The following is a 14571-nucleotide window of genomic DNA, read 5'->3' on the forward strand; positions in this document are numbered from 1 at the left end:
TCCAATGTTTCTCTTGCTCACATATGTACTATTGGCAAGAGACGTGAGTCACATCCAGCCACAAGGGAACCCTGGAAATGTCTTCTGAACTCTCTATGCCCATGTACTGAGCTAAACACTCTATCACTTTTGAAGAAAGAGAGGATACATATTTAAGCAACTAATGGTCTACCACAGGACTGCCCACAAATAAGGCCAATGAGCACAGCCAAGCAAATGACCCCCTGTCATCAGTTTGGGGGTAGGACGTGCTGTCTTATCTAATCCTCACAGACCATATACATGTTGGTGTGTAAAGAGCCCAGCTGTTGAAGAAATTATTATAAAACATTGTCTTATTTAACACTCACAAATCATACACCTTTCACTGTATGAAAAGCTCAGGTGTATAAAGAATGGATCGTAAAAATCACTTTAAAATTTGTAAGATGTTTAAAACAAAACTATCGCCCTCCCTTTTCTATAAGCACTTTGACCACAAATTCCACATAGCCTCCAGCTCCCACCTTTCCACCTCCTTAACCAGACTTCCCTTTTAGATATCACAATACTGAACAGAGAACTGGAGGGACACTTTCCAGACAGATCAACACGCACCCAGGACAACAACACAGATTAGAAAGCCACAGCATGAAGAAATCACTGCATGTTTATTTTTCTAGGCTGCCGGTATAAGCTTTTCAAAGAGTTTAAAGTAAATAAAACCGATAAAATAATTAGACACCACACTGCAAAAAACCCTAATTCTATTTGTCAACTTTAAAAAACATTTTCAACTGAAACCAGTGACCTGTTTAGATATACATATACATTATGTTAAAAATTATCTAGTTTTAAAATACTGTAACATTATTAAGAAACTTTATTATAATTTAAGATTCCATATGGTAAACCTGATAAGACCTTAAATTTAATTATTTGGGGGTATTATCTTCTTAAGAAATGGTAGGCATGTTAAAAATAATATACAGACTCATCTACCTTAGAACTGAAGGAATTTTAGGTAATCACATGGTTCAACCATGTTAACAGCCTACCGCTGCCACCGCTTGTCAGGGCCTGGGACTGGCCAGGTCTTGGGCCCGACCTAACTAGATTCTGGACACGGACCACTAAGCTACCTTGCTCAGGAACAATTTCTCTTAGGTGCCTGAGGACTGTCTACTTTAGCTGAGGGTGGGCAGTGAAGAGAGAGAGAGAGTCTTAAAGAGGGTAAAGCAGTCTATGAATGGAGAGATCTTAGTCTGTAGTAGAGCTTGGTAATCTTCAGCAGAGAGATGCTCTGCTGGCATTCTGCAGGCAGGAGGGGAGACAGAGTCAGAGTAAACAGGTCTGTGATAGACTGCGCACACTCCAGACCGCCTTCTCCTCCAGCCTTATGTAAGGCTGATCTTGTGCCTCTCAACACCACAGGTGTAGAGATTGCCAATTCACCACTGCTCTCATCTTGCGAGCTCTCATGCTTGTTAGGAGAGCTAAATCCCTCTCCATGCCCTTTTCTCCAAGGTCTTCCATTGTTGAGCTCTACAGGTATTTCTCATAACTCTCACTCCTCCTAGCCATAGGCTATATGGGCTGCTATACAACCAAATGCCTTAGGCCACACAGCTATTAGATTTCCTCCTTGCTCAGCCATGTTTTTCTATTCACACAGATCTCAAATAAAGCTGATTTCATGTGTAATCATAAGACATTCAAATGAAAGATAATTTACTAAGAAATTCCATTCCAGGACCCATTGCTCAGTGAGCAAGATAAATTTGTGTAATGAAAATACACAATAAATATTGCACTTAGCTTCTTGGCGCCAATTATAATTAGTGACTCAGGGCCTCCCACCTTGAGCAAACACATGATGTAAAGATCAATGTAAATAAATTGTTGGATCAGCTGAGTGAAATGCATCCAGCTCACTGAAAAATGCTCATTATATCCTGAGCCATATTTTATAGCAAAGAAAAGAAAGGAAAATAAGCAAAATATAATTCAGAGAAGGTTGGTATCTTTGCAGTTCAGCACCTTGGGTTGAATGCCTTTCTCCCTGGCGTGGCACTGCCAACCCAGACCACTATCTAAAAGGCTCTGAGTCTCAGACACAAGATCAATGCCTTCTCCCTGTAAGTGTCCCTTGCCCATAAATGTCTCTGCAGGAGTGTCCTTGGGGAGCCAGGACATGTAGACAGGCTCTCTGGGAACACTGGGCTGTAGGATTTAGGGCTCAGTGAGACCATCATTATGAAGGGCGACCAGATCGAAGATGCCAGCTGGGTTCATCATGCCATCATCACAAGTCTGTGCAGAAGGAGAGGCTGCCGGAGTTCTCCACTGGAAGATCATACCAATTGCTTTAGTACAGCTGATGCCTTCTGGATAAGACAAGCCTTCCAGAAATTTGAAAGTGATGGAGTGAAAAATATGTTCCAAGAAAATGTCCACACTGGTCTCTCACTGGAACACGATCCGACTCAGGCTTCCTGGGTCCACCAGTCAGAAGGGAGCATGGGGGCTGGGGTAGAATTAAATCATCTGGTCTCCAATTTTCTGCTACACAACACACTTGTGCAACAGATATCCAGGGCAACTGCATAACACACGGCAGGCTTAGATGTCTCAAACAACATCTAATCTAGTAAAATGTGGCACCCGGCCAGAGTGACTACCATCAGTCACAATGACTTTGGATTAGGTTCAAAACCGTCTGCAGGACCTCTTCTCTGGAGGGGCTGGCATCAACCAGGTGACAGCTAGGGTTCTCCATCCGCTGGTAGGACACTTCCACCCTGTGGACAGGCAGATGAAAAGAGTCTACTTTTTAATACAGCTCTTCCTGCTCCCATTATTTTCCTACCGTAATATAAACAGCTTGCAGCAAGCCCCTATTCCACTCATCTGTAAGCTTTGCCCACAGAAGATGTTGATGCATTTTCTTTAATAAATGACAAATTAATACTAAGGCTTAATAACTAGCATTGGTTGCATACCTATTATCTGCCAAGTGTTAGCATTCTGATTGACTTTTCTCATTTAATACTCAGAGTAACCTTAGGAGGGGAATGGTCTGCAGAGACAGTGGTGGGGGCTTGAAGAGTTTAGTGAATTTGTTCAGTGACAGATTTCTCCTCAGTCTGTGCCCCAAAATGGTTTTGACAAAAGCCAGAGTCCTTAGTTTACACACTGTTTTTACTTTGAGTCCTGTGACGTTTCCAGGTCAGCTAGCCCTGATGTGTGCGCAGGTGACAGGTGCCTACTTCCTTATGCTCACCCCACCGTACTGTGGTTAAAACGGGACCTCGAGCTACTCGGTGTCCACTGTTCAACTTTCCTACTTAGTAGCTAAGTAAACTTGTCAAATTTCTTATCCTCTCTTTGCCTCAGTTTTCTTCTCCATAAAGTGAGAACTTAAACATCACCTTGTAAGTGTGAAATGAGGTTTGATTAATACAAGGAAACACCTTAACACGGCATCTTTACACGCAGCCATTATTATGCCATTTCTGTTATAACATCACTATGTCAAGGCAACAACACCAGCATTGCTTAGTCACTTAAAACATTTGTTTTTGTTTTAAAAATCAGAGCTATAGAACCAAATCATAGCCAGCCATGAAGCAGGAAGGCTGATCAGACTCTCTTCTGCTATTGTGCTCATAACTTTCTAATTAAAACAAACACAATGTCTTCAAAATCGGAAAGATCTTAATTCAAACCCCAGGTTTACTACTTAACGGGTATCTAAATTTAGACAACTTACTTAGTCCTTTGAGCCTGTGTTTTATAAACTGTGCAACGTGGCTAATGCTTTCCTCACGGGGTGTGCAGGGTTACACAACATCGTAAGTGAAATGGTGAATCTAATCTGTGCCCATTAGATTATGACAGGGGAAACTGAGGAACCTGAGTTACCCAGGTTTGAGCTACTTCTGGCACAGCCAGGTCTGGCCCTGGCCAGACGGTCACTGCTTTAACATGGCAATGCTGTGGCTGTGACATAATTTGGAGGCTATTGCTTCTTGCATTTGAAAAATGGGAACATCATTTCCTCACATTCCTATAGCGAGCACCAGAGGCTGTCCTCCCTGCAGGGACGCCTGCTCTGCCGCTCATGTCACTTGGAGGACACCTACTTTTGACGAAACACACTGTTGGCCTCCAGCTCGGCCTCCTCTCTGGTCTTCTCCATGCCACGACCCCGCAGCCTCCGCACTCTCTCCTCGGGGTTCACAGTGAGCAGCAGGACCAGGTCGGGTCTAAGCAGGTCTGTGGGCCACTGGTACACAGGGTGATGGGCCGGTGGCAGGTACTGTACACCCCCAGTCACCTCGGTGGCGATGGCGTATGTGGCCGTACTGTGCCAGAACCTGGGAAGAGACGGAGCAGGGGTGTCACCGCAGCTACTGAACACCAGCCTAGGGGACGCTGACTCCAGAGCTGGCGGTACTGGACACCAGCCTAGGGGACGCTGACTCCAGAGCTGGCGGTACTGGACACCAGCCTAGGGGACGCTGACTCCAGAGCTGGCGGTACTGGACACCAGCCTAGGGGACGCTGACTCCAGAGCTGGCGGTACTGGACACCAGCCTAGGGGACGCTGACACCAGAGCTGGCGGTACTGAACACCAGCCTAGGGGACGCTGACTCCAGAGCTGGCGGAGTGGAAACCTGCCTCCCCGTATATACATTAAATCAAATTAACGTTTTATAATATAAAATATATCATAAAATACCCGAAAAAATGAAAATCAACATGAGCACGAATGCAGTGGGCTCCCCTTGTCCAGCTGAGCGCCCACAGGCCCTGCATATCCCTCTTCTCTGAAGGGCTGCGGAAGGGGATGGTAGGTGTGTCTGGAAGTTCTTTGGTCTCTAAGGCTGGGCAGAATAAAAACCTGGCAACCCCACATCTGTCCCTGTATTGTTTCCACATTGAACAAGTGGATGAAACGCATGTTCTGGGAACCCTGGTGTTCTGGGAACCCTGGGCTAGAAGCCTCCCATGTTCTTCCCAGCTCTCCCGTCATCCTGCAGCGGCACCAGGCAGGGAGACCAGCAAGCCAACGCAGCTGCAGGAAAACCCTTCCAGGGCAAGTCAGCCAGGCTTTCTGCTGGCTATTTATAAAAAATATTTGGGGGGAAAGAAAATAAAATCATAAGCATAAGTGAAAATAAACGACAATCAAATCAGGCCTGTATTTTATAACGCCCAGTGGCTTTCCACTGCCTATAGAAAATGTTCACATTTTCTACTGAGACACAGAACCTCCTTCCCAATCTGTACCTGAGTCTGTCTTCATACTTTTTGCTCTGGCAACGGGCACATTCTCAGCCAGCAAAATCCTCCTCTTCCTCAGACTCCAGCTCCTGTGACATTCCCAAGCAGAATTCACTGCCTCCTCTGCTATGCCCTCCAATCCCCTTACAAGTGACTCTGTTGAAGGACTCCCCCTTCTAAACTAGAGCTGATTTTTACAAGTATGCCAGCTTCTGTCTCCTCCATTAAATAATAAATTCCTTGAGTGAGAATATCTTTTTATAGGCACATGTGTCTGACACATCACAGGTAAGCAATAAATGACCTTTGCCTGAACGAATGACTGAGAACTGTCTCACTTGTTGCCCAACTTCATTATGCTTTCACCCTTTCTTGTCATAGATCAACTTTAAGTGATCTTAAATCACTTTTAAAAAAAATTTCAGACCCAACGCCAAAAGACCATCACCTACCAGTAATATTTACGATGTAATTATAAATATATTAGTTTATCACCTTCAATTCTTTAAAATCCTAAATTCTTGACCCTTTTGGACTGAACTACCTTCCAAGGGACGTGCACACGGTGCTATCCACATAAGAGATCCTCTGTGCCATCCGAGCCGTGCGTGATGTGGCCTTCTGTGCCCCACCTGCCTTGTGGATGGAGGCAAAATTCATTAAAGCCAATATAGTCTCAATTTACTCATCTGCAAAGTGGAAATCATGCAAGGTTTGTTTTCCTTCCATAGTGTTTACAAATATAGACAAGTGCTTAAAAAATTATTATACTATTATTATAAGCCAATATTTAGTTCTTATTGGGCACGGGTTATAACTAGAGATGTGTCATTTCAAATTCTCATGACATGATGAAAACGGTATTGAAAAGGACAAAAGTAAAAAAATTCAACTAGGAGTTAATCAATCCTAACCCCATCCCTCCTTCCAAGCCCTGGTTCACCTGCAAGCATGCTTTGAGCACTTCAGGCCACCATGGAGGCCAGCTCCTGTAGATTCTGCTGGGCCTCCTTCCAGTGCACTCCTTCCCCAGCTCATCCTCACAAACTTGCACTCTCACCTTATTTACCAGATGCACATTGTCCCCCAAGCTCAATAAATTTGGACAGGGTCCAGGTTTTCTTTTTCTTCCAAACTACAATATGCACTGTGCTCTGCCATGCTCCACAGTCACTGAAGTAAATATCCAGCTATGAACACAGAGGCTGATATTATCTTATTTTTAAAAGTCTTCTTTATTGTAGAAAACTGCCAGCAAGAATAGATTTTTTAAGGTAATAAGGGCTATTAAGTTGCCAACCTTAACCATCGTCACCCAGAAAAATTACTCCTGTATTTTTCAGCTAGATGACGGTGTTGTCTAAAATGGATTTCATTAAATATGAACAAAACCCACCAAGACAACAAATAACCGCTCTTTTCTTTTCATCTGACAAAGTGAAGCAGTGTCTCTTTAAAGAACTAAATTGCAGACAATTCACAGACACAAAGAAGAAAAATCAAGGGAAGAATTAGGGACCTGTTTTCTATGGCGCTCGCTCATTGACAACACTGCCGCTCATTTTAAATAATCATACCCTTTGGCCATCAATTTCAGACTCTTTCCACTATTTAGTACTCTCCAATTCTGCCACCAAGGAAACCACATCGGTACAAATTAAATGCAATTTGCCAACACATTATACATAGCTTCTACAGTCATGCCCCCTCTCCCTGATCATCCAGAAAGCACTCCTCTTCCCCTGTGCCTCCAGCACACCAGGCCCTTTCTAGTCTTGGAGCATGATCCCTGCTCTCTGTCTGAGCTTTGCCTGGGAAGTTTCCTCTCTCACAGTGCTTCCTATTACTCTGCAATGTTCTCACCTGCTGTCTTTGGCCACGGCGCAGATTAGCCGGGCCCTCTCAGACAGCCTTCCCATATCATGTCCAGTGGGGCTTTTGGCGTTTGCCAGCCCATTACTCTGCCCTTTTAGCATTATAATGCTCTGCTACGATCTTGTGTATTTGCTGACTTGATTATTATCTTTCCTGCAATGCTCTGTTTGCTCCATGAAAGCAGACAACTATCTAATTCACTTACCACTGATGCCACTGAGTTGAGAACGGGCTTTGGCACACAGTAGGTGCCCAATAAGTAGGTGTTAAATAAGCCAGTGAACAAATGAACCACTGAAAGGATGGATTTGTGAAGAAGAGACTCATTGGCATCTCAATATGCTGTGTCTGGCTCAGCCGCTTAGCCTTTCTGAGACCGATGTGTCTCCTCCATAAGCTGGGGGTAACATTTAATACCCACATGCCCAAGTTATTGTTCCAGGTATCAGTATAATGTTAAGTAATGCATTTATCAAATGTCAGGTACTGGTGCGGGTGATCAATAAATCACAGACATTATTCCTATTATTATCATGATACAGTTTGAAGAACACAGTTGTCTACTTGTATATGTATGTACAGACATATAGGTTAGGGAGAAAATGCCGAATCTGAGGCATTTTTACACATACCTGTCTATAATCACAGGAGATTTGGCAGATTCTTTAGCTATTTCAGAAGCCACAATATAATTGCCCAAAGAGTAAAAAGCTCTTCTAATGATAGTTGGTTCCACATCAAAGATTTTCCTCCACTGGCTAATGCAAGAGGGTGGTGACTTCAAGAGGACAGCCTTGAGTGAATCTGAAACCAACTGAGTCACTGTGGTTTTACCTGCGGGTCAGACACAAAATATAGCCCATCTTAGCCACAGCCACCATGTGACACCCAAAATTTAACATTAACTTAGAAAGAACAAGGAAATTCTTTCAACCTGTAAATAAAAGGAGTTGATTACATAATACAATTCCTTATAAAAAGCCGCAGACCTATAGGAACTTAGGTATCCTCTGTTTGGTATTAGAATACATGGAGGAAAAATTCTGCTTGATGAACACCTCTGGTATTGGGGGGCCTGATACCAGAGCCCCTTTACTGTGTTGCTTTTTATTTTCAGCCCCAGCTAGTGTTCACCATCCCCCCAGACGGCCCAGCCTGGTTCTCCCACTCCTTCCCGCTCTCATCCCTTTGGACTTGACCTTTAGAGGTTCTGTGTGTGCTTCTAGGTTCTCTTATGCCTCAGGGTCTGGCTTGCCTTTGCACAGCCTCAGGGGATGCATTTGGCAACTTCTCAGGACCCGTCTCCTACTTCTTAACTGCTGGCCAGAACAGGATGGGTGATGAGAATATGATCTACTCAGGGGCAATTTTCCCCAGCTTCTCTGAGCTCCTGCTGTCCATTTAGACTGACTTTATTTTTCTCTTTCATACACTTCAGTATCAAATGTTTGCTTGCCTTATTTTTTTCCTTGGGTAATCAAGATGGATCCTGATAGTAGCCACCATTTCTCAGTATCTACTATGAAACGTGCATATCACACATAATCTGCTTCTAGTTCTCCCAATGACCCTGAAAATTAGTTAATATTTAATCATCTCACAGATGAAGAAATTGAACACTGGGGAAGTTAACAAATTTACCCAAACTCGCCCTGCTGACAGGCTGGACCACAGTTGCACCAACACGGCAGGCGGAACCGCTAACTTATGTTCTGTTTACCACCCATGCAATCTCCTTGCAAATTTTGATGCCTCTCATGAGGCTACATTTTTACAAATCTTGTAATTTCACCAAATCTAAATTAGCTCTAGTACAAAATAAATGATCAAAAACACACACTGGATGAAGGACTGGTGCTGTTAAAATTTCCTCTGTGTTTGAAAAAACCTACAATAACTACAACTGGGCTGTGGCCCAGCGGGTACGTGCCAGTGATGACAGCTGGTCTCCAGGAAAGCCAAGCATGGCCTGATCATTCAAAGGAACCCAGGACAGTGGACACGAGCCATAGCCTGTGCCCCAGTCTGCCTATCTGTGTACCCACAGGGCCCCAATGTGGAAATCACCTATTATGTTATCAAAAATAAAAGTCTGCAAGCTTCAGATTGACATAGGAAAGAGAAACTCCTCGTGCTGACCCACACAGACCTCAGTGCCCTCCCAGATCACCCCCTCCTCCCTGTCTCCTGCGACCTTGGAGCAGCCCTCCATTTGTGTTTTGGTCTGATTGTGGGCATGCCCATTGTATTTTGACATCTATTTGACAGCTCAAAAGACTTTTTTCCCCTCCATTTCCTACTTCATTCACATTTTATCCCAAAAGGAACCTCTGAACTGCCCACAGTTCCTGGACACTCCTTACCAGTTGAGGTATCCACACCTTTGCCTGTGCTATTTCTTCCGTCTGAAGGACCTTGCCTGCTTTCCTCACCTGACCAACTCTCCCCTGTACTTAAACACAACCCTGGTATCTCCTCTGACCATGCGCCCCACCTCCCATGTCTCCCTCAGAGGACAGACTCCGTGCCTTCCTGTGTCCCCCAGCGCACAGGCCCTCCCACACCTCGAAGGTCTTCCCGCTGCTGTGGCTCCTGCTCATCTTTGCATCCCAGGACCTACCCGGCAGAGAGCCTGCCACACAGTAGAGGCACACATCAGACTCTGTAAGGTCTGGTTTTGCAGGGACGATTTCTATGTGACAGATCCGTCGATGTCATTGCCTATAACTATAAAGTAATATTCTCTTACCAGTGGCATCCAGTCCTTCGATGGCAATAACCTGGAACTTTCCTTTCTGGACCTGCTTGGGACACTGATCGACCAGGTCAAGCACCTCCCGGGCTTCCGGAATAAAGGGTGTGCACTGCAAAACAACATCTGCCCATCAGCAGTGAAGCCAGGGGGCTTTGCCGGAAACCACATCTAAATGGCTGAGGACAAGATTGCCAAATGCTAATAAGGACTAAGCTACACCGAGCACCGTGCTTCCTTGTGCAAATCAGAGTATTTTGAAGATGGGACACACTGGATTCCTCTACTCTCCTGAGTAGCTGGATCACTAAGCCTGCAGCCTCAGTGTACAGCTGCTGCCGGAAGAGAAGGTCAGGCAAAGCACAGAATGCAGGGCTGTGCCAGCAGAGACCGTGAACTGCGGGCCTACCTGGAAAAGTCTGTTCTAAGTGCGGGAAATCAGGTGCACAGCTGGCCCTAAAGAGAGCACTCTGCACCTGCACCTCACCCTCTCCTTACCGTGCAGAGGGCTGAGAAAAGTGCCAACCCTGCATCACAAAGAAGAGAGAAGTTCTGGGAATTCAAAGCTCCTCAGAGTGCATGACCCCACTGCCTGCTCACAGCACCTCCACAGTGAGACCCCCACACTGGTTTATTGTTTATTTATATGCTTACTCTGAGCAAGGCAATCTTCTAAGTGCTTTACTAAGTCGGCCACTATCCATGGTAACTTTGGGAAAGTGACATTATTATTATTCCTATCTTATGGATTAGGGAAACCGAGGAAAAGAATGTTGAAGAAACTTGCTGAAAATAACACAACAGATGCCAGAGTTTGAATTCCACCCCTTGTGGTTGATCCTGCATTCTTAACTGCTAATAACCCTGGCTCAGGAGTAGCTGAAATATTTCTGACACCCACAGGGCATCCTTGGGAGGCCACATCTGTTTACCTTAGCTAGTGGTCAGAAAGAATTTTCGACCTTAAACACCTGCTATGACTCAGATGTTTCCTTAATCATCTCAGCAACACTGCAAGACAGGAGTTTTACAGGTGAAAGAGCAAAGAATGGGGTAGCATAGCTAAGGTTGCACACAGTCCACAGATCCACAGCCAGTAAGGGGGTGGGCACCACTTAAGTCTAAATTTCTTAAACCTCCAAACTCATGCACTTTCCTCTATACCCCAAGATGCTTTAATTACTTCCTAGATGACATTGTTTTCCTGCACTCGACAACGGCCTTCTCTAGAACTCTAAGCAAGCATTTGCAGCGTAGCCAGCATTCCCCGCTGGGTGCAGCTTGCAAATGAGAATCTTGAAAGAGCCACAGTGACTACTACAGGGCCCGCCATGTAGGACAACTTTCCTAACTTATTTGTGAAGGCGAATAAAGAAACCACCCAGGCAAGAGAGACTTTTAGAGGCCAGATACGTGGTGCAGTACTCTGGTCTGGAAAGCCCAGATACCACACTAAGCACTGGGAAGGGACAGAATTCTTACCTCCTCCAAAACGGCCCGGGCGGCTTCGCGGTCGGGGAAGACCACGGAGCTGGGCAGGTCGGGCACCAACGGGTGCAGCGGAGGCTCCGGGGCCGGCACAACGCGGGCGCAGCCCACCGGCAGCCACACACCGTCTTGCACCGCCCAGAGGCGCTGCCACAGCTGGCCGTGCGGGTCGGCCTCGAACTCGCCCAGGAGCGGGCGCGGGGCCTCCTGGCACGCGTCCAGCAGCTGAATCAGGGCGCGCCGGGTTTCGGGGCCATCGAGGGGGTCCTGCAGCAGGAGGCCGTGCTGCGCGCCGCCGGCCTGCACGTCCGGGCAGTAGCACAGCAGACTGCGCAGCTGGCACCGCTGAAAGCGGCCGCGGCGCAGCTCGTGCAGCAGGCGCTGGTGCAGCCGGGCCGCGCGGACCCGGGCCCGGCAGCCGGCGTCTGGGACCAGCGCCGCGCACAGGGAGTAGCTGCGTCCCGAGGGCCCCAGCAGCGCCGCCCGGCGGGGATCGGGGTGCGCGTCCGGGACGCCAGCGTCGCCGGTGGCGTGGGCGCCCAGAGCGAAGTGGGCCAGAGTGCAGTCGGGAAGCTCCAGTGCGAAGCGGTGCGGCGGGGCCATGGCCCGAGCGCAGACCTCGCGCCGCGCGCGCAGCGGCCGCGAGAGTCGCCCGAGCACGAGTGGCGCGCGCGGGCCAGCGAAGGCCATGGGCGCCGCAGCGACCCCGCCCTCGGCCGCAGCGCGGAAGCGAAACTGGGCGCGGGCCGGCGGCGGGAGGAGCCGCGGGGAAACGAAAGCCAAGTGCGGCGGGGAAACGAAAGCGGGGCAGGGGTCCTGGGGCCTGGGTCCAGGGGCCTGGGGCCTAGGGCGCCCTCCCTGGGCTCTCCTCGCCGCGGTCTGTGCGGTAAACAGCCGGCGCGTGGGGAAGTGACGCCCCGCCCGGCCCGAGTGCGCGGCGCCGCCCGCCTGCGCCATCCCCGGGCGGCCGGCGGCTCCCAGGGCTTTTCCAGGGCCCGGACTGTGGCGCTTGCCGCACCAGGCCTCGCGTCCTCAGGGGACACCGAATGAGGACCGGAGCCCTCCACTGAATTGTAGCTGTGTTTTGTGGATGGCAGGATGAAACCTGACCCTGGTTTGAATTCCTCTTTTGTCGCCTATGCCCAGTTGGGGGCATAGGGGGGTACACATGCACACTAGGGACAGGGGGACAGAGGTCTCTTCTGGAGGTAAACATCTCGCTGGCATCCGGCCTGCCTGGAAGTCTCAGGAGACCCCACTTGGCTGCTTATCTGACTTAAATTCCCAACGAAGATAACCCAGCACTTCCCCTCCAGTCTGATGGAGCTGCCCTTCCTGCCTGAGCAGTGAGCTTTCTTCACTCACCTGAGCCTTTACTCACCTCTGCCCCTCGCTCTCCTCTGCCACTACTCACCTCTGCCCCTCACTCTCCTCTGCCCCTCACTCTCCTCTGCCCCTCACTCACCTCTGCCCCTCACTCTCCTCTGCCCCTCACTCTCCTCTGCCACTACTCACCTCTGCCCCTCACTCTCCTCTGCCACTACTCACCTCTGCCCCTCACCTCTGCCACTACTCACCTCTGCCCCTCACTCTCCTCTGCCCCTCACTCACCTCTGCCACTACTCACCTCTGCCCCTCACTCACCTCTGCCCCTCACTCTCCTCTGCCACTACTCACCTCTGCCCCTCACTCTCCTCTGCCCCTCACTCTCCTCTGCCACTACTCACCTCTGCCCCTCACTCTCCTCTGCCCCTCACTCACCTCTGCCGCTCACTCTCCTCTGCCCCTCACTCTCCTCTGCCACTACTCACCTCTGCCCCTCACTCTCCTCTGCCCCTCACTCTCCTCTGCCACTACTCACCTCTGCCCCTCACTCACCTCTGCCACTACTCACCTCTGCCCCTCACCTCTGCCCCTCACTCACCTCTGCCACTACTCACCTCTGCCCCTCACTCACCTCTGCCCCTCACTCTCCTCTGCCACTACTCACCTCTGCCCCTCACTTTCCTCTGCCCCTCACTCTCCTCTGCCACTACTCACCTCTACCCCTCACTCTCCTCTGCCCCTCACTCACCTCTGCCGCTCACTCTCCTCTGCCCCTCACTCTCCTCTGCCCCTCACTCACCTCTGCCCCTCACTCTCCTCTGCCCCTCACTCACCTCTGCCGCTCACTCTCCTCTGCCCCTCACTCTCCTCTGCCCCTCGCTCTCCTCTGCCACTACTCACCTCTGCTGCTCACTCTCCTCTGCCCCTCACTCTCCTCTGCCACTACTCACCTCTGCCCTTCACTCTCCTCTGCCCCTCACTCTCCTCTGCCACTACTCACCTCTGCCCCTCACTCTCCTCTGCCCCTCACTCTCCTCTGCCACTACTCACCTCTGCCCCTCACTCTCCTCTGCCACTACTCACCTCTGCCCCTCACTCACCTCTGCCCCTCAGTCTCCTCTGCCCCTCACTCTCCTCTGCCCCTCACTCTCTTCTGCCACTACTCACCTCTGCCCCTCACTCTCCTCTGCCCCTCACTCTCTTCTGCCACTACTCACCTCTGCCCCTCACTCTCCTCTGCCCCTCACTCTCTTCTGCCACTACTCACCTCTGCCCCTCACTCTCCTCTGCACCTCACTCTCCTCTGCCCCTCACTCTCCTCTGCCCCTCACTCTCTTCTGCCACTACTCACCTCTGCCCCTCACTCTCCTCTGCCCCTCACTCTCCTCTGCCCCTCACTCACATCTGCCCCTCACTCTCCTCTGCCCCTCACTCGCCTCTGCCACTACTCACCTCTGCCCCTCACTCTCCTCTGCCACTACTCACCTCTGCCCCTCACTCTCCTCTGCCCCTCACTCACCTCTGCCACTACTCACCTCTGCCCCTAACTCTCCTCTGCCCCTCACTCACCCCTGCCCCTCACTCTCCTCTGCCCCTCATTTTCCTCTGCCCTTCACTCACTTCTGCCCCTCACTTTCCTCTGCCCTTCACTCACATCTATACTTCACTGACTTCACTGACCTTTGTTTCTCCTCTTTTTGAGATTACCCTCCTCCATTTACTGGGAAGTGTTGCCTGCGTTGGCACTTTGAAAGCACCTTTCGTGGTATCCAAATAGGATCTGAGGGGATCAAACTGTCATTCTTTACAGATGATATGGTTGTATATCTGGAAAACCCCAGGGACTCAACTACCAAACTCC

The 14571-nt window shown here is 49.2% G+C and overlaps 1 protein-coding gene across 1 annotated transcript; it reads right to left on the reverse strand.

Moving 5' to 3' along the window:
• Positions 1-631: 631 nt before the first annotated feature.
• CMPK2 (cytidine/uridine monophosphate kinase 2) lies at positions 632-12731 on the reverse strand. Its single transcript, XM_053589045.1, has 5 exons — positions 11379-12731; positions 9894-10008; positions 7777-7978; positions 4125-4358; positions 632-2780 (listed from the first exon to the last, which is right to left on the reverse strand). The coding sequence occupies exons 1-5, from the start codon at positions 12339-12341 to the stop codon at positions 2663-2665; spliced, it is 1632 nt and encodes a 543-aa protein (XP_053445020.1). The 5' UTR covers positions 12342-12731; the 3' UTR covers positions 632-2662.
• Positions 12732-14571: the final 1840 nt, after the last annotated feature.

Source organism: Nycticebus coucang, chromosome 4, assembly GCF_027406575.1.
Source record: "Nycticebus coucang isolate mNycCou1 chromosome 4, mNycCou1.pri, whole genome shotgun sequence".
Classification (NCBI taxonomy): Eukaryota; Metazoa; Chordata; class Mammalia; order Primates; family Lorisidae; genus Nycticebus; species Nycticebus coucang.

Excerpts from the sequence above, each read along its gene's own strand:
- CMPK2 (XM_053589045.1), bottom strand. The coding sequence starts at position 12,341 with ATGGCGCAGGCGGGCGGCGCCGCGCACTCGGGCCGGGCGGGGCGTCAC. Across the intron at positions 10,009-11,378 it reads CCCGGGCCGTTTTGGAGGAG|TGCACACCCTTTATTCCGGA; the intron begins GTAAGAATTCTG and ends GTTGTTTTGCAG. Across the intron at positions 2,781-4,124 it reads AACAGTGTGTTTCGTCAAAA|GGTGGAAGTGTCCTACCAGC; the intron begins GTAGGTGTCCTC and ends GCCTGTCCACAG.